The 20,359-nt window shown below is 39.6% G+C and overlaps 2 protein-coding genes and 1 long non-coding RNA gene across 8 annotated transcripts in view; 2 read left to right on the forward strand and 1 right to left on the reverse strand.

Moving 5' to 3' along the window:
• LOC123773333 (lysophosphatidylserine lipase ABHD12) overlaps positions 1–7,499 on the reverse strand; it is a 27,936-nt gene extending 20,437 nt beyond the window's left edge. Inside the window, exon 1 of one of the 6 annotated variants that reach the window (XM_069318101.1) lies at positions 7,481–7,499. The gene's annotated coding sequence lies outside the window, so the exon portion shown is untranslated. Of the gene's footprint in view, positions 1–2,430; positions 2,615–4,782; positions 4,802–6,765; positions 6,917–7,011; positions 7,031–7,480 lie in introns of those variants that run through there. The other 5 variants (XM_069318100.1, XM_045766978.2, XM_045766979.2 and 2 more) reach the window with 5 other exon arrangements.
• Positions 1–20,359, forward strand: part of LOC138359172 (uncharacterized) — a 209,684-nt gene that overhangs the window by 43,240 nt on the left and 146,085 nt on the right. The gene's annotated exons all lie outside the window — the stretch shown is intronic.
• LOC123773332 (E3 ubiquitin-protein ligase AMFR) overlaps positions 7,497–20,359 on the forward strand; it is a 20,763-nt gene continuing 7,900 nt past the window's right edge. Inside the window, exons 1-5 of the mRNA XM_045766974.2 lie at positions 7,497–7,955; positions 13,106–13,363; positions 14,277–14,429; positions 17,048–17,141; positions 18,683–18,893. Coding sequence (XP_045622930.1) covers positions 7,671–7,955; positions 13,106–13,363; positions 14,277–14,429; positions 17,048–17,141; positions 18,683–18,893 — 1,001 coding nt within the window. The 5' untranslated portion in view covers positions 7,497–7,670. The remainder of the gene's footprint in view (positions 7,956–13,105; positions 13,364–14,276; positions 14,430–17,047; positions 17,142–18,682; positions 18,894–20,359) is intronic.

Genomic DNA, 20,359 nt, shown 5'->3' on the forward strand with positions numbered 1-20,359 from the left:
AATATACAGTATACAGTATATACTGTATATATTTTATATATACAGTACTATATATACAAGAGTTCTTACATTTTTGTACAGCCACTAGCAAGCATAGTGTTTTGGGCATGTGCTTAATCCTTATTTTCCCTGGAATACAACCCGCCAAATCGTTTAACAACCAGGTACTCATTTTACTGTTGGGTGAACAGAGGCTACAATTAAGGATTGGCACCCAGTAAATTCTCCCCAACCAGGATATGAACCCTGCTCATCAGTTCATTGTTCATCAGTTCTGGACTGACCATTAAAGCTGGCTGTGGGTTGGGGTTCCTTACCATACCTTGTGGTTACCTTGTGTTGGTTCCAAGGATCAACAATTCCACGGCCCTGGTCACTGATCAGGCCTCCTGGTTGGCAGTCTGGTCAACCATACTGTTTGGATCAGCTGCTCACAGCCTGATGTAAGAATCACTACCTGGTTGATCAGGTATCCTTTGCAGGTGGTTTATCAAGTTGCCTTTTGAACACTTAGAGGTTGACCAGTTATGCCATTTAGTTTAGTGGGAGTATTAAAATGTCTTGGCCCTTTGATGTTGATACTTCTCTCACATCATATCAATTTGGATGGTTGAATATGAATGTCTTATGGAAGTATAAAGACCCAGTGGGAATAAAGCTTGACATTTTCTGGTGATCCATAAGGTGGAGAAGGAGCAAGATGTCCACCAAATGTCAAGGCATAACCAGGAGTCAAAACAGGTGGTAACCATAGCCCTGCACAGAGGACCATCTGGAGAACTCTCTCAACACACAGTGACACCACACAATATCAATAATAATAAAAAAAAAGCACCATGCCATCCAGACTATAGTGTATAGGCATCATCTACTGTGAACCCTGGGTAGTCGAATGAAAGTCCTAGCTAAATGGCAGAACTGCAAAAGGCTCCTCTTTAACTCAAGGCACTGTTGAGCAAATATAAGGCACTGTCTTAAAAGTGACTTGTGGGGTAAGAGCCAGATGCCAAGCACACCCTGAGGGCACATTAGGCACATCACCTGCCTAATTTAAGTGGTTGATTTAAGTGGAAAACTTAAACAAACATATATATCAATTTAAATGTGGCCACAGGCGGTCCGTCTAATTACCAAAAACTACCACATGCTACACACGCTTCAGAAAACTTCCTGGCAATACGTTAGTAATGAATAAATATGATATATTTACTCATTACAATGTTGGTGCTGAACATACAACATGAAAAAACATAATTTTAATCCGAAAAAGTATCTTTTTATAAAGAAATTAGACGAAAATAAAAAGCTGGTGACGCCAAATCAAGTCGACGATCCAAGCTTCGGTTAGGTTAGGTTAGGTTAGGTTAGGTTTGGTTAAGTTAGGTTTGGTTAAGTTAGGTTAGGTTAGGTTAGGATAGGTTAGGTCAGCCTAACTTAATATATCATATTTATTCATTACTAACGTATTGCCAGGAAGTTTTCTGAAGCGTGTGTAGTATGTGGTAGTTTTTGGTAATTAGACGGACCCGCCACAGGTGATACAACCCAACAAGCCCCATAAACGCTCGCCAACTCCCAGTACTTCTGGGCCAAGCCGGTGCTTAAAGGAGGAAATGTAGATGTTTATCTCTCAGAATGTTTGGTAATATGTTTATTGTTTGTGATGTGTGTCTATGTATGTATTAACACGATGTACTGAACGGGGTGAGAATAGCTTGAGCTACCTCATCCGGGTCCGTCTAATTACCAAAAACTACCACATACTACACACGCTTCAGAAAACTTCTTGGCAATACGTTAGTAATGAATAAATATGATATATTAAGTTAGGCTGACCTAACCTAACCTAACCTAACCTAACCTATCCTATCCTAACCTAACCTAACCTAACCTAACTTAACCAAACCTAACCTAACCTAACCGAAGCTTGGATCGTCGACTTGATTTGGCGTCACCAGCTTTTTATTTTCGTCTAATTTCTTTATAAAAAGATACTTTTTCGGATTAAAATTATGTTTTTTCATGTTGTATGTTCAGCACCAACATTGTAATGAGTAAATATATCATATTTATTCATTACTAACGTATTGCCAGGAAGTTTTCTGAAGCGTGTGTAGCATGTGGTAGTTTTTGGTAATTAGACGGACCGCCTCATCCCTTTGTGTGTATTTTACCTCAATAAACTTATTTCAATTTCAATTCAAAGCCGGCGCTGGATATCATCACCTCTACCAGAAGGTTCAACCGGAAAAAAACAGAAACATTTGTTAACTTCCCCGTGACCCCAGGAGATTAGTGCGAAAGGTGTCGTTTCAAAATAGGCCGTTTAAGAGGGATGCTTAGCGGCAGTAAAGAAACCAAATAATCAAAATGCCATAAAAGATAAAATGCCATCATTCATCGTCTTCGGTTCTTCTTTATGGTACGTACAGTTTGCGTTAAGATTTCTCTTCCAGGTGACTGCACGAGCAGCAATGTTAGGAGACGTGTCAATGTTTATGATGTGGTCAGGTTTTAATGCTGTTGCATAGAGTAAGACTTGTTTGGCGACGAGGCTGGGCACATCAGCTGATGGCTCGTCTAGTACTGGGTTTTGTTTTGTCGACAGTACACGCTCGCTTATAACACCAAGTCAGGTTACATTTTCTTTGGTTCATATTATTTGGGGACAAATATATTTTGGTATGTTTTTTAAATAGTTGTGATTATTTATTAAGATTATTATGATTATTATTATCCAATTTACCTGAGGGCCACTATCTCTCTAATGGCCTCGACGATGACATGAAGCCGATGGCTTGTTAGATATCCCCAATTTGAATAACCATCAAAGGTTAATTATTTAAGAACATAAGAACGAAGGTAACTGCAGAAGGCCTATTTGGCCCATACAAAATAGCTCCTATTTATAACCACCCAATCCCACTCATATACATGTACATGTTCAACCCATGCTTGAAACAATCGAGGGCCCCCACCACCATCACGTTACGGGATAATTGGTTTTACACAAATCAATAACCCTGTTACCGAACCAGTATTTACCCAAGTCTTTCCTAATTCTAAACTTATCCAATTTATACCCATTGTTTCGCGTTCTGTCTTGTGTTGATACTTTTAATCGAAGCGTTAGTAACAAGACACCTGGTGTTGTTCTTCAGCTATATCTTGCTCTGGTTAGGCCCTATTTAGATTATGCAGTTCAGTTTTGGCCGCCGTACTATAGAATGGATATAAATTCACTTGAACGTACAGTACAAGTGGATGAATGGACATAACAAAGGGAATATTAATAGAGTATTAATAATCCCAGTGTCCTATTTGTCTTATTACGAACATTCATGCATTGATCCTTTGGTTTTAAACTCTTACTAATCATAACTCCCAGATCCCTTTCGCAATCCGACTTCGCATTCTCAACACCATCTAGCTCGTATCTTGTAACCCTTTCATCATTACTTAGCCTCAAAACTTTACATTTATCAGCATTAAACTTCATCTGCCAATCTTTATCCTACTTAATATAGCACCCCCAATACCATGAACCTCTATCTTTTTAATCAGTCTTTCATGTGGCACTGTATCAAAAGCTTTGCCAAAGTCAAGGTACACAACATCACAATCCTTACCACTATCACCTGCCTCAACTATGCTGGAATAAAAAGATAGCAAATTTGTTGAATATGAACGGCCATTTGTAAAACCATGTTGCGAATCATATATTAATTTATGTTTTTTAAGATGAAGACGAATTGTATTTGCAATTATCGATTCAAGTAACTTTCCCACAATAGACGTTAGGCTAATTGGCCGATAGTTTAACGCAAGTGATTATCTCTTTTCTTAAAAATTGGTACCACATTAGCAACCTTCCATGACTATGGCACTCTGCCTGACTATTGATTTATTAAATATGGAAGACAGTGGCTCGCAAAGCTCCTCTTTGCATTCTTTAAGCATCCTGGCAAACACTTCATCCGGCCCTGGGGATTTGTTTGGTTTGAGTTTTACTATTTGTTTAATAACATCCTCCTTGGTAACTGCTAAACTAGTCAACCTGTCCTCGTCCCCACCCACATAGACTGAAGGCTGAAGGCATATTGTTAAGTTCCTCTTTAGTAAATACAGAGATAAAATATTTATTAAAAATACTACTCATCTCTTCGTCATTATCCGTTATCTGACGGATATGCAATAGTGGCGCCTCTGCATCTGTTCCACAGACATGACATTCTTTAACTATTGGGTTTATTACCTCTCAGCAGCACTCGTAACCAAGTCTGAGTCTATGTATGACTACTGCAATGTCTGGATATATTTTTTTCAGGCTTGAAAGAGTATTTAGGCTAGACTATCAATGGTTCATTGATAGTCTAGCCTAAATTGGTGAGGTGGTCACACTAACACTTACGGGCTATTCATGCCCGTTCCACCTCTTGAGTGGCTTAATCTTCATCGTTCTTTTCAGACGAGGAAATTTTAATAGGAGTTACACCGCTGCACCACTAATACGACACCTACTCGTTTTAAGACTTCCTCATGGAGGCCACCTCACCAAACTACAATGACAACAAGGCTCAGCCAAAGTCTCAGGCAAAGAAAAAAGTCTCAGGCAAAGAAGAAAAAACGGAAAACCTAGAGGTCTACACTAACCCCACCAGTTCCATGACTGGTACAGCCAGCCCTCCAGCGCTGAAAACCACCATGAAGACCCCCATCCATCGCCAGATTTCTAGTATCAGCTATTGATACAGATAAAGGCTCCGAAGAGCCTCCACTTACGGTCTCACCATAGCCTGCGCTACTGGAACTTCTTGTTCTGAGCAGCTGAATAAAAAACAACAACATCTTCATCGGTCAATCAGGTGGTCACAGCACTGTGTTCATTTAGGGGTGATCCTGGGCGGCATGGGTTCTAATCAACAATTACGGGTGGGGACCTTTGACAATCCACCTGCATCCTGTCCTCGTCGCGGCCGCTAGAAAGATAGTAGCCCCTCAGGCAAATTCAGGTGAAATCCAGCTGGAAAACATCCTCAGAAACATTGGGGGACATTTGACAAACCGCCATCGTCCTGTCTCCGTCAAGGCCATTAGAAAGATGGTGGACTACATGTAAGTTCAGGGATATATATAACGTTATGTGTGTGCCAAGGTAGATTAGTCTGGGACTTCCCCAGTTACATTACTTAGATCAAGCGTGGGATTTTCCAGCACTAGAGATAGGCAGCAGCTAGGTAGGTCTCATGAGCGAGTGGTCAGGCTGTATGCAGGCGATGAGTCACAATAACGTGGCTGAAGTATGTTGACCAGACCACACACTAGAAATTGAAGAGACGACGACGTTTCGGTCCGTCCTGGACCATTCTCAAGTCGATTGTGAGAATCGTCCAGGACGACTTGAGAATGGTCCAGGACGGACCGAAACGTCGTCGTCTCTTCAATTTCTAGTGTGTGGTCTGGTCAGGCTGTACTAAGCTCCCGGCACCCATCTACCATTGACAATAGGGGTGCCACAGGGCAGCATCTTGGGCCTTTCCTATTTCTTATATGCATTAATGATTTGCCAAATGTTTCTAACATTCTTAAACCTATACTATTTGCAGACGACACTACCTTCGTCTATTCTGACCCCCCCCCACACTAAATAATATTGCCAACAGTGAGTTAAAAAAAGTCCACTCGTGGATGTCAACCAACACACTTATACTAAACATACACAAGACCTACTACGTTTTATTTGGTAGTTAATCATCAAATCAAATTCAACTTCATATAGACAACTTTAACATTACTAATAAAAATGAGAGGAAGTTCCTTGTTCTATATATAGACAAGAGACTGACACATATCTGACTTTCTAACATCAGATATTATGCTCTCCACTCTGCTCTCCTCTCATTATACTACGCACTAATATATTCCTATCTTACATACGGTATCTGTGCTTGGGGTTCAACCACTACAAATTACCTCAAGCCTATCATCAGTCAGCAAAAATCTGCTATCAGAACTATAACAAACTCTGTCTTCAGACAACACACATGTAAGTCCTCTATGTAAGTCCCTTAACATGGTAAACATACACCTACTCCACACATCCTCATGTGCTATCTACATGTACAAAACCTTGTTCCTAAATGCTAATCTTGATCTGAAACTTCCCTTGATAGATGTAATAGAACCCATGAGCACCACACCAGAAATAAATATAGCTTAGATATCCCCAGAGTCAGACTAAATCTGCGCAAACACTCTATGTAAATAAAAGGGCCCAGTCTTTGGAACAAACTCTGTGATGAATTAAAAAATTGTCCAATCCATGTCCTGTAAAAAGTAAAAATAAAAGTAAATAAACAAAAGTAAAATAAAAACGTACCTTATTTCATAGTTTCATAAACCTCATAGTTTCCTACCTTGTGCTTCAAACTCACACTGCATCTTGTACTACCCACTTCCCCAATATTAATACTTACGACATATATCCTTACCATGTGTAATCACCTCTGTCAACTTATGTTGTAGTTATTTGTTGATATAAAAACCTTGCTACAATTTACTCTTTCATCTTACCTGATATGTTAGATTAAGGACCTGCCCGAAACGCTAATGCGTGTTAGTGGCTTAGCATGAATGTAAAAATACCTATCTTATGTAATCTCACCAACCCATTGTACCTTCTTGCAAATAAATTATTTTTATTATTCGCAACCAAATCATCCCCCCTTGATCCACCTTCATATCAGGACCACTCCCTCTACTCACCTCACCAATTGATTGACAGCTGAGAGGCGGGACCAAAGAGCCAAAGCTCAACCCCCGCAAGCACAACTAGGTGAGTACCTATAATTGTCTCCATTCCCTATAATTCTCACCACACTCGCTTGTTTCCAAAACCATTCCTCACACCTCTCATTATTAACTATTAACCCCCATAGTGGACAGGAATGGTTGGGCACGTTTCCTTTCACCTAATGCCTTTGTCGTCCACCTAGTAGTAAATATAAGTACCCGGGAGTTAGGCAACTGTTGTGGGGTTGTTTCCTGGGGAGAGATACTAGTTAACGACCTTGGGGGAGGACCTCGATACATGGCTTCCTGTCCCCAACAAAACGAATTAATTAATGCGCACCTCATAAAATACATTATTTACGTTTTTGTACCACTATAAACGTGATTGGTGGCATTATAAATCATATAAATGAAAACTATACAGTTTGTAATTAGCGCCTATGTAATATTTGTCAGAAATAAAATAATGTATATCTGTTGTAACCAAAATATTTTGTTACGGTAACATTACCATATTTCTAAAGACCTTGAAGGTTCCAATAATACAAAATAGGCAAGATAAGTTGGGAATAAAAATAACATATCACCAAATTATTTTGAAAAATAATAGAAAAATAATATGGTTTCACTGAGTCATAAATTGATCATTTGTTCAAAACCAATATGAGAAGTAAGAGGACATTTTTACAACAAGTTGGGTAGTCAGGGAAGAATGGTAGTTTGTTGTGGTGAGTGTTGGGGGCGGCGGCGACCATGCTGGCTCCTCTCTCCAGCCCTACTGCCTGCTGCTCTCCCACGCCCTCCCTAGTGCCACATTGACAATCTACTGCCACACTCACGATTCTTATAGCCTGACAGTGGACGTGTGAGGCGGGGCGATGCCTGTGGTGTTGGACCGCTTGCCCCTACCCAACCTGACCTGGTACTCTGGGCTCAGTGTTCTTCTCCTCTCCTGTTCCATATACTATGCCGGCGTACAAGTCGCCCTCAACCCTAACTGGAAGGAGAAGCTCTTGGAGAAGAGCAATGCTTCACAAGCAGAAGACGAGGTGTCGCTTTACCACGTCAGCGATCATGATGGGACCTCACAGGAGCGCCAGATGACCCCTTACCTCATCCCCGAAGTCATCAGTTTCATGTTCCATGAACCTCTCTGTATATGGGTATGCCTCATGCTTTCTTTATGCTCCTGGTGTTGAGCTGACTGACTAGATCATGTCTGGACTTAAATAGGTGTTTGATGTGTGGTGATTGTTGCCATTTCATATGAGACATCTCGTGAAAAACTGAATGAACTTGCAGCTTGATGTTTTGTAGGCCTGGTACATACACTTGTAGTTCATTCTTGGTGCTTCATTTTCATGAATTGTATACATATGTCTGTTGTCATACTTAAAGGCATCACATTTGTATGTAATACTTTTGTGTCCTGCTCCCACTTGTCCGGCGACTAACAGTGGGGTGTAACCCATTTAAGGAATTCCAAAAGTACTCGGCAGTCTATGGGATAATGAATAATAATGATGATAATAATAAATAAATGTTTATTCAGGTAAAATACATACAAGATGAGTTACAAACAGAATGTTGGATGTTTAAAGAGAGCTAGTACATACTATGCCTAAAGGAACTAATACGCACAGCGTTTCAGGGAAGATGTGGGAAAAACACTTAGACTGAAACTTAAACTAATTGAGACCACAGCATAACTTGAATTGAAAAAGGGGGAAAAAAGAATGATAAGAATTGCATAATGGATGGAACCACAGAAATTTAAACAGCAGAAGTAATTTTTTACTAAATAAACAGACGACTACAATTTTCTTCACGTTTTACCTGACAGATATCAGCAGTTAAACAAGTTGGTTAATAATCAATATTTTTTGAAAATAGCAAGACATAGGTTGACATTTAGGAGATAGGTAGGTTACATGGAGTTTATTAGGTAGTATGCACTTAGTTTTTCTCTTAAACTGGTTGAGAGAGGTACAGTCTTTGACATGATTGGGAAGGTCAGTCCACATTCTGGGTCCTTTGATTTGCAGAGCATTTCTAGTTTAATTAAGTCACACTTTTGGAATATCAAATAGGTATGTGTTTCTAGTGTGGTGCCCATGGGTTCTGTTATCTTTTAGGAAGTGTTTAATTTCAAAATTGGCATTACAGTTCAGAGTTTTAAATATATAGAGTACACTTAAGAGGATGTGCAGTGACTAATATCTTAACACATTCAAAGATTTAAGTAAGGGGGCTGAGTGCTGTCCCGTGGAAGAGTTTGTTATTGTTCTAATAGCAGATTTGTTTTGAGTAATTAGAGGATGTAGATGATTTTGGGTAGTAGAACCCCAAGCACAGATACCATAATTGAGATAAGGATAGAGAATTACCAGGGCAGGGCAAGGTACATAGTATCAAATTTTAGAAATAATTCCAACTGTTTTAGAAACTTTTTTGCTATGTTTTGAAATGTGGCCCTGGAAATTCAGCTTATCATTGAGAACACCAAGGAATTTATCATCTACTTTGTTACTACTTTGGATATTGTTAATTCTTAGGTTAATTTGATCTGAGGATTTATTAACAAACAAAATATAGAAGGTTTTGTCAATGTTAAGGGTGAGTTTGTTAGCAGTTAGCCAAAGATGGACTTTATTTAGTTCAGTATTCACTGTGTCATTCAAAATAAAAAGGTTAGGACTGGAGAAAATAAAGGTTGTCATTAACAAATAAAATTGGCCCAAGATGTTGAGAGGCATTTGGGAAGGTCATGAATGTAGATGAGAAAGAGGAGAGGGCCAAGTATGCTGCCCTGTGGAACACCAATGTTGATGGGTAGGGTGGAAGAATCATTCACAGAAACTTACTGGAGCCTGTCACTAAGATAAGACTGAAGGTATTAGAGGGAGTGACGTCTGACTCCATAATGATGTAATTTAAGAAGGTTGTGGGTTAAGTATCAAAAGCCTTAGGGCAACAAATAACCCAACAGGGAACTTATTTTTATTAAGAGATGCATGTATCAAGTTAATCATACTAATCAGTGCATCATTGGTGCTTTATTGGGGGGGGTCTGAAGCCATATTGGCAAGAGCTAAGTATATTGTGTTTAGCTGGATAAGAATATAGCTGCTTATAGATTAGCTTTTAAAATATTTTAGACAAGGTTGGCAGAATTAATATAGGTCTGAAATTGTTGACATCAGTGAGTCACCCCATCAGTAACCCTAGTCCACATTTGTTGACTGGGGTTACTCTTGCTTTTTTTTTTTTTAGAATATCAGGAAAGGTTTGGAGTTCAATTGATTTGTTGTAGAGGAATGCAATGGCCGAAACTAAAAATCTAGAGGCCCTTTTTGTAAATTAGGGTTGGTATATCAGCAAGGGCACTTTATTTTAAGAGAAAGGATTATCTCATTAAAATCAGAGGAATTAGTGGGAGTTAGGTACTGAGACTCAGGATAGTTTCCTGCAAGGTAGTCCTTAACATTTATTAGGGAAGATGGGATATAATTTGCTAGGTATATGCCAATGGATGAGAAGAAACTATTGAATTTAGTGTCAGTGGCAGAAAGCACACCATCATCATTGGGTAGGAGTATTGGCTTCTTATTCAAGATCTTCTTTGATTCTAATATTTGGGAGATAGTGCACCATGTTTTCTTAATGTTGCCCTTAATCAAATTTATTTCATAGTATTTTATTTTGGCTCCTAATTATTTTGGACAGCATTGATGAGTATCTCCTTGAAACTTCTTTGGAGAGGAACCACCCCCCCTAACCTATACTACTTCTCATGGTCATATGTTTTATTAATAGATTTAGGTATATCCTTAGTAAGCCATGGATTGTTTTAACTTAAATGGTACAATTTATGATGCAAAGTAAAGAGAAAAAACTAATTTCAGTAATGAAATTTGGAGCAATTAGAAAAAATCTAGATATAAAAATAACTATAGTATGAAATATAAATAAAATAAAAAAGTTAAAATGAAATAAGAATCAATGTACAGTAATTAGACAAGTAGAATACAGATGACAAGTAAAAATAAGGATTCAATAAAGATTGACTAAGTTTAGAACAAGACCAACTTAGAAAAATTACTAAAATTACAGTACACTAGAATAAATGAGGTAGATTACTTTGAGGTACAATCAGGTACACTGAAAACAATAGTGTACAATACAGGCACAGGCATAGCCAGAGTACAATTGAGCAAGGGAGTATGTGGAGGCTAAGTAACAATGAAACCTAGGTTACCTAGCCTCCACTGGATAGGAAGGGAGTTAATTAAGATAAGTCACCGATAGGGTTACCAATGATAACTGATTGGGTTATCAGTGATAACTGATAGGGTTAGGTTTGATGAACATCAAGATAAATTTGTTAAATTCATTTAGGAATATTATGAAATGTAAATTGTCACTAGAACAACAAATATAAGCTGCATCTTAAAACCTTTACCATTAAAATAGCTTAAATGAAAGTAAAGATATGCTGTATGTATTTTGAAATGTTCTGTGCTCCTGCTCTCACACACACACAGCTCCGAACGTTTGCACTTGAAGATCAGTTTTGTAATTCCGAGAGATACGCTAATAAGCCTTAGTTTTACATACCACAGGCAGAGATATGATATGAATGTTATTATGAACCCCATTATTATTATACATCTTAACCCCTTCACTGCAACACATTTGTTTCAGTCTCATTGCTTACTTCAGGCATCAAGAACAAACCTGACTGTACTACCAAACTCGTGTGGTCCTGTGAACCATAAGGCTTGGACACATTTTGTGGTGGTTCTGTGTGTTTGTGCCACTCTCGAAATATTTTCAGTTAAAGATCTTGGTCACAACTCGCCTCGTCCTGCGCCTCTCTAGGAAATGCAGGCCATTCTCAATTAACTTCTCCATGTTTTTCAAGTCCCAAACTCTAGGGATCAGTTTAGTCATCCTACATTGGATTTTTTAGGGGAAATTAAGTCTCTGTCATGCAAGTTTTTTTTAGGGGAAATTAACTCCCTGTCATGCAAGTTTACTCCATACCTCAGTGATTAGAACTTTTTCTTATAGTGTGGCCAAATATAATTGGAGGAAGATGATTGTGGTATTGTTGATGCTTCTGGTTATAAACCCAACTATTCTATTTGCTTTATATACGTTGATTCACTGTTGCTTAGGTCTCGGGTCACTGCCAATCGTGACTCAAGTCTCCTTTGCATCATGCTTTCCCAAATCTGCTGTATTTATTGGGTAGACAGTGTCAGTGTCATTTCCTAAGCTTAGTGCTTTGTACTTATTAATGGTGAACTGCATCTTCCACTTTAATGCCCAGTTCTGCAATGTGATTGAAGTCTCTAGAGTTCCCTCATGTCCTCATTAAAGTTTACTATTTGGCCACTTTCGTGTCATCTGCAAACCTGATGATACTGTATTACTGTCCACTTCTGTCCATGTCCACTTCCACAAAGTCATTCACAACTCCTTGGCTAAGAGCATGAGGGCAAAGACTTGCTCCCTGTCATGCAGGTAGTGTCCTATATTTTCTGTAACCAAAAAAGTGCTCTTTTAAACTATGGTTTATTCTTAACTTCCTCCCACTCAATTGGCACATTCCTTTTCCCTCTCTTTGGATAACCACTGTACTCCAGGTTTGGCTCATTTTCCTGGATCTAAAGGATGCTTAACACTATCGCACTCCGTTGCCTTTGCCCGTCATCTCATTTTTCTCGAGTCGTCTCTGGTGATGAGGTCCGGAGTCACTCATTAAAATGTGTTAAAAATTTAAATTTTATCTGATCAATCTGGGAGTGGATTCAAAATGAGCGCCTTTTAAATTGCGCACAATTTGATACCAAAATGAAAGATGTAACACGAAAATTAATGTCAGAATTGACATCAATTTGACTCAACTGAAGACATATGACTTATGGAACGTGGCTGAAATCTCATTACAGAACTTTACGTTCATTTTCCTAGTTCTGAATATTGACTTTTGTTTTTAAATGATTTTAAGGATTGATAAATGTTTATAGTGTATAATCATGACCAAGTCAAAATCTTTATTCATGAGCTGTTATTTCTATAACCCATTCTTGGAAATATATATCCATGACCCAACAGTTCATCAATTTATATCCATGATCCAAAGAAGAACATCATAGATTTTGAAACTTTCTTGTAGTTTTAAGCTAATCAACTATTTTCTGTTGTGTGTTATGTAATGTTCACAAGATTTTTGAACATTAAAATATAGTTATTTTGTTGTAATCATTAGAAAAATCATTTAACTGCTAAACATTTTCTTTGACAGACTCTCATCAACATGGCATATTGTGTTCTGATTCTTTTGGGCACCCTAATTCAGCGCCTCGTGTTTGGAGAGCTGCGGGTGTCAGAACAGCAACACATAAAAGACAAGTTTTGGAATTTTGTCTTTTATAAATTCATCTTCGTTTTTGGTGTGATGAACGTCCAAGCAATGGATGAGGTTGTGCTCTGGTGTTCTTGGTTCAGTGTCTTGGGATTTCTACACCTTCTGGCTCAACTTTGCAAAGATCGCTTTGAATATGTAAGTTCACCTATTATGTATATGCCTAACCACTTGGGCTGGACGGTAGAGTGACAGTCTCGCTTCATGCAGGTTGGCATTCAATTGCCGACCGTCAAAGTGGCTGGGCACCATCTTCCCCATCCCTTCCCAAATCCTTATTGTGATCCATTCCAAGTGCTATATAGTCTTAATGACTTGACACTTTCTCCTGATTGTTCCCTTCCCTATCATATATATACAGGTACAGTACAGCACTAGATATACTTACAATTTCAGTTAAATTCTTAGCCTAGTTATTTTTGCATCTGCATTGTGTTTTATCAGTAGTTTATCAAAATATCAGATTAGAAGTGACAGTACTGTAATTCATTATGTTTGAGAAAGTGAATAAGATAATGCATTCATTTCCATTTATTTATTGATATTGAAAATTTCCTATAGAAATTTACATTTCTATTTGCAAATGTAAAGGAGTGTACATACTTGTGCAAATACATAAGGTCCAAATACACATGCTCAGCTGAATCCATATATATGTATTTACAATGAACACTACTGTATATATACCACTAACAGTGAAGGGATCTGCAGTATATGGCAGGCAGTGTTGTAGATCAGATATTTACACTGAAACAATTAATAGAGAAGGTATACAAAACCGAATATAACGTGTACATGACCGTTATGGACTTGGAAAAGCATACAGCAAAGTTAATAAAATTTGGAGAGTTATAAGCTTGTATGGAGTTAGCAGCGTTGTGAGAAGTTTCTATGTATCAGTGCATGTGTAAGAGTTAATGGTGTAATGAATAGTTAGTTTTATATTAATGTAGGTGTATGTCATGGTTGGTTTGATGTCATCCTGGTTATTACATTTTTAAAAGATAATGAGAATTTAGCAGTTACAAATTTTTTTTTACACTTTTTTCAGTTATCATTCTCTGCAACAACGCCACGCAGAACGCACGTGAGGCTGCTCGGGCTACTGGGCATTATCCTCACCATAGCTACCTTCTGTCTTCTCATATGTGTTGTTGTTGGCTGTCACTCGGGCATTAATACTTTTGCATTTATGGTTGCTGAGGTATGTAAATAATAATTTTAGCATAACACCTGTTTCCTTCTGTATAAAGTTTTTGTAAATTAATGTAATATTTATTAGAAGAACATGAACAGTTCATTACATAGCTCGGTGTAGGCTTATAATTTTGGAGTACAGTACAGTCCTGTATTACTATAATTTATACTAGATTCTTTTCTGCACACATTGATTAAATTCACACTTAAACATTTTTTATTGGAAACAAAAATTTGGCTTGAATAGGAGGGGGGTGAGCAAATATTGGATATGACATTTGTGTGTATGTATATTCCCTGTTTGTTTCTGGTATACTTAATGTTACTGTTGTTTTTAATATACTGTAATTAATTTTAAACAATATTAAGTCTTATAGACATCAATTTAAACCACTAGGAAAGACAATCGGAGAGAGGGTGTTGACGGCCCCTAGAAGTAATATTTAGCTGTGGACAGCTCTCATCCTCCTCCTGTCTGTTGCCCAGCATATTACTTCCTCCTGGGATTTTCTTATCAGGGGCTCACCACAGCACATGCTTCTCCAGGAAGCTCTTATCACTGCACAAACTATTCTTTTATGCTATTCCTCCCCTACCTCTGCCTTCATTTTTTTCATATTGTTCCATTCTCCCCCTTCCAAGATACAGTATGAGTTATCTGCCTCTACCATATTATACCCTTACCTCATCTTATGTATCCTTGTTTAAAAAAAAAAAATTTGGCATCTTACTAACATGTCCATACCACCAGAGTGTATTACACTTTACCAATTCCACAACTTGGTATTTCATTCCTTTGCTCCTTTCATGCATACAGTACCTACACTCCCACATACTTCCCTTTGCTTTACCAATCCCACATAGGGTAAAGTTGCTGGTCTCCAGGCTGATGCCCAAACTGGATCAGCCAGGAGCTCCAGGATAAATTCATTATTGTAACAGGGTTTGAGGGCCTTGTGGGTGATGTCCTGGGATGCATGAACTTAAAGAGAATTGAAGGAGTGGATTGAGAAAGAAAGAAAATGTAGCAGTGTGATAGTTTGAGTAGAAAAGTTGAGGTTGGTCATCAAGATCCAAATTTACTCTTTAAATGTTGATTTTGTGCTGCTCTTGTTTTGGTCCGGGCTCTTAACCTTGAGGTTTGTGAGTCGATGGCTGTTTTGTACCACTTATGAGAGTACCTTGTTCTGTCTTAGCTATTCTCCTGAGCTCTTGAGGGTCTGGTTAGGTTTGCCCTAAGTGAGAACACTTTGCATTCCTGTGGCATGCTCTTCCCACCTTGCATTGAGAACTGCTTTTTTTGGCTCCTTTTTACAGGAAGTAGTTCATGACCTTAGTACATAACCATCAGTTTTTCCCTAGATTTTTGCTGTCTCAGTCAGGGGGATCATTCCAGGGTTCAAGGATCATTTGTAGTTATTGCATGGCCTTTAGCTGAGGTTCTTGTGCTTTGGGTGGTGCCGTTTCCATATGCCTCTTGGCGGGTTTTGGGCCGGTGTTTGGCCATGCTGTTTCTTGGGTTCCCTTCTGCTTGTGGTTGGTGGTGGTAGGATCTTTTATTATGAGGGTGCCTAGTCTCTTTAGGGCTGCCTTCTTTTTTCTGTGTTAGGGCCTGGTTCCAGGTCTAGTCTTCCATGCTTGTCTTTGTGTGGGTTCCATTTTTTTCCCCTCCTTGATGCTCTGAATTTTGCCAATTTGCCTTCTTGGTTTGGGGGCATTGTTTTCCGTCTTCTGATCTCCCACGTTTAGCATTTATTGGCCAGATGGGTGCATCATCTAATTGGTGTGGTCTCTTACTCCTTTGGCTGGATTGGTTGTGCAGTACCTGGTATGCTTTTGTCACTAATACCTCTATTGCATGAGGTGTGCTGGTATCTAGACACCTGGGTATGTTCAGGAGTGTTTTTTATCTTGTTCGACTGACTGATCCATAGGTATGTATGCATTATTTACGTTCCCTGGTGAATCGCTTGTGTCTCGGTACAAGCTCCATATCCTCCTGCATTCTCCGGCTTGGTTTCTCCTCTTGTACCCCAGGGTAGAAGAGGAGTCAGACTCAAGTCTTGCCAAGGAGTGGTACCCTTCCCAACGCCCAAGATCAGTGATGAAAGGAGGCAATTGCCTGCAGAAAAACCAGCTCTTGGGGTAGCCAGTAGTGTGTGAGGTAACTAGAGTACTGGAACCTTGTCTTTGTCAGATGCTGTATCCTAGTGGTGATCAGGTGTAATTGTCTGGTTGGGCAACTGGGAGTTTGCAAGAGTAGTACTGTAATTGCTTTTCCTTTAGAATGGCAATTAGTGCTTGAAATGGGTTTAAGATTTTATTGTGCTTTCTGGCAATCATTGTGGGCTAAATTGAGTTATTGTCTAGTCTCCCTAGCAGCGGTATTACTTGCAAGGACTGTGTAAAAGTATCCCTGTTGTGCAAGAGCAAATGTTATATGCGTGTAAGCATAGACCTCTGCAGGGGAGCCAGGAGGATCTTGTTTTAGAGATCAGTTGAGTGGTGTAACTTGTTTATTAATCTTTTTTATTAATAATTCTGTATAAATTATCTTCATAATATTGTAGCTCCTAATATTACTGCTATTTGCATGCTGATTTTAAGCACTACTTTTAATTTCAGTGCATACTTTTGGTAGTACGAACACTGCATGTGATCACCCGCTACAGTATCTACCTCTGGGATATCACGCATGAAGGCTTGTGGGAAAGACGAGGTAAGTTTCCTTCACTTACACACTGTAGTTTACATTTTCACTAATTTGGAAAAATTCTCATTAATTTTGCTGTCTGTCAGTCTGATGTTATCTCTGTTTGGCCTCATCTTACTTGTATTGCTTTGAGCATTTGGCACTCCTTGCCTTGGACTCTTCTCTTGTTAGTTGAAGGATAAGTCCAGAATGCTTTTTATATTTTCCTGGCAAACCTGCCTGCTGTATTGAGGGGCTGTTGTGAGTGAGCTCCAGGAGCTACTGAAGGAAACCCTCCTAGAAATTAAGTGTAGAATATAATGAACTGCTAGTGATGATTGATTGATGAAAATTAAGCCACCCAAAAGGTGGCACGGGCATGAATAGCCCGTAAGTGGTGGCCCTTTTGAGCTATTGCCAGTAGCAAGAGCTGATACTGGAGATCGGTGAAGGTGCGACTGCACCCTCCGTGACGGGAGATGTCTCCGGAACTGCTAGTAAGAGTGAGGCAGCAGGCTGGTTGGGACTCGAGGCGGCCTGGGCAGCCATCTGGCAGCAGTCATGCGCATCATAGTTATAGTATATGTCCTGCAACAACAACGCCTTATTTACCTGGGGTGCCTAATTTCATTCAAGCAGTCACTTGTTTGTTACCATTATACTTTCCAGTAGAATTCTATGTTTTTGGTCAATCTCTTATCCCTAAGCTCCTTGCCCTAAATTGTTAGCCAGGATTCTAGTTCTGGCATCCTGTAGGTGATGGAAAGATCTCAAAGATCTGGTATTAATAGCTAAGGTTTGGAGGCCTCCACCCCCAGGAAGCAGCCCGTGACAGCTGACTAACACCCAGGTACCTATTTTACTGCTAGGTAACGGGCATAGGGTGAAAGAAACTCTGCCCATTGTTTCTCGCCGGCGCCTGGGATCGAACCCAGGACCACAGGATCACAAGTCCAGCGTGCTGTCCGCTCGGCCGACCGGCTCCCCCATGCTCGGTGTACCCATGCTTGTTCCATCTACCCAATGCTCGTGCTATCTACTCTATACTCGTTCCATCTACCCTACACTTGCTCCAGCCTACACTCGTTCCACCTACCCTATATTCATCAAAGCTACCAAACCACACTATACCCTCCACTACCCCCTATCACTTGCTTCACCACAAAGCCCACCTGTATCATGAGATAACACAGCCTGGGAATACCCAGTACCTTTTACGATCACCCATATGTGATAGAACCTTCAAATCAAATTCAAATTCAAATATTTTATTCAGGTACAAGTACATACATAGAAGATGAGTTACAAACATAAAGTTGGATTTACAGATAGAGCTAGTACTTGCAATACCTAAAGCCACTAATATGCATAGCGTTTCGGGCAAATTATCTGGTTTGTAATGCAAATATACAATTATCACACTGCTATTATAAATCTGCTTCTGTTTATGAATATATATATGAAGTCAAATCAATCAATCTGTTATTTTAGTTATTAAAACTTGTGTATACTGCTCTAAAGTGCTAATTTTGAATGCAGTTTCCTTTACTCTTGTTTGTTACCCTAAGGTCGTTATGTGTACATGACTGAGCTGGTATTTGAGCTGAGTGAGCTGATAATCGACATGGTTCATCACATTCACATGCTGGTATGGGGTAATATGTTCCTGACTATGGCATCACTTGTCATATGTATGCAGCTGAGACTTCTCTTCTATCAACTTCAGCACAAGGTCAAGTCTCACCGTAACTACCTTAGGGTCCTTCAACTGGTGAATATGTGAGTTATGTCACTGTTTTACAGTATTTCATATTTGGTCTGTTTATCCATATATCATGGCTATTTTAGCATTTTATTTTGTCAGTTCATTCAATAAGTGTAATTTTCTGTGGAGAGCCCCGTCTGGCTTCTTGGAGTAATCGGGCTAGTATGCAATACATTAGACCAGCGTATTAGTCAATGGAGTTAGCCTACCGTGAACCACAAGCCAGAACCTGGCCCTCTCAGAGAGGCACACGGAGCAATGGCCCCTGGAAAACCCTCCCCCCCCCCTGTGGTTGGGGGTTTTCCTTATCTGCCATTGACTGGGTCAAGGTACCCAGAAAGGTAGGCATAACAAAACAGACCCCACATGGTAAGAAAATTGCAACCGAAAACAACACAAAGGCATAACTCCTTCAAATCCCAAGGAAATAAGCAAACAAACGAACGTCACACCTTGCCACTGCGCCGCTCGTCTGTGTAGTTCTACCCTTCTCGGGAGGGGGAGGGAGGAGTCTCTGACCCCCCGTGCTGGCTACCCAGTAACTCCAATTCGGAGGCTAAGCGTCAAAACATTGTGAAAACCGCTAACCGGAGGGAGGGAGGGTGCCAATTTCCAGGGCCATTATTCCCTGTGCCTCTCTGAGGGGGCCAGGTTCTGGTTCGTGGTCCCCGGTAGGCTGAACTCCATTGACTAATGCCCTGGTCTAATGTATTGCATATTAGCCCGATAGCTTCGGTTACATTCAATACTGGTGTTTTGCTTTGGAGCGTTGTAATCATACGACATTTTTGTTTGGAGATTTCAGAAAAAAATTACTGTACTGTATCTCACTTCTTTGTAACCATAATTGTCTTGTTCACTGCATACAATTTGTCAATTATGAGCTTAATAGCTTTCTTAGTAGCTTACATTTCTGGCATGTGTTCAGGACACTTGCATCCCTAGGCTTTTGGTGTCAGTCTTCTCATGCTAGGGACAAGCATCATCCCACTTGCCCTCTCGTCATGGCAGTAAGCTATTGGGGATCACAGGTCAACCCACTACTGAAGTGAAATGTCTGAGTAAACAAAAACCACAAAACACTAAACCCTGTATGCCACTAATTCCCAAACAACTCTAAACTGTTCACTTTCCACTTATCCGTGGCAACCAAAGGGTCGGAGTGAGCAAGCCCTCCCATACTCACTTGGTGTGTTATTGTTATTGTGAAGTCAATGTTTTCTCCTAGGGACCTACAGTGTTGTTTACAGCTCAGTTGACTTGCTTATTCTGGAACTTTGTTCTCTCCAATATGGAGGCCATGTGCTTCAGGACACATGACCAGTTGATTTGTATTTCTCATCTATTTTCTTTACCAGTGTTTAGTTCAAGGCATCTTTCCCTGCCACAGTGTATGTCTATTGACTTCCGCCATAATGATATTCCCTGAGGATTTAGTCCTCCCAAAGTGAAGGTTTCTATTGAGTTTGGCCTAACTGGG

This window comes from Procambarus clarkii, chromosome 89 (assembly GCF_040958095.1).
Source record: "Procambarus clarkii isolate CNS0578487 chromosome 89, FALCON_Pclarkii_2.0, whole genome shotgun sequence".
Classification (NCBI taxonomy): Eukaryota; Metazoa; Arthropoda; class Malacostraca; order Decapoda; family Cambaridae; genus Procambarus; species Procambarus clarkii.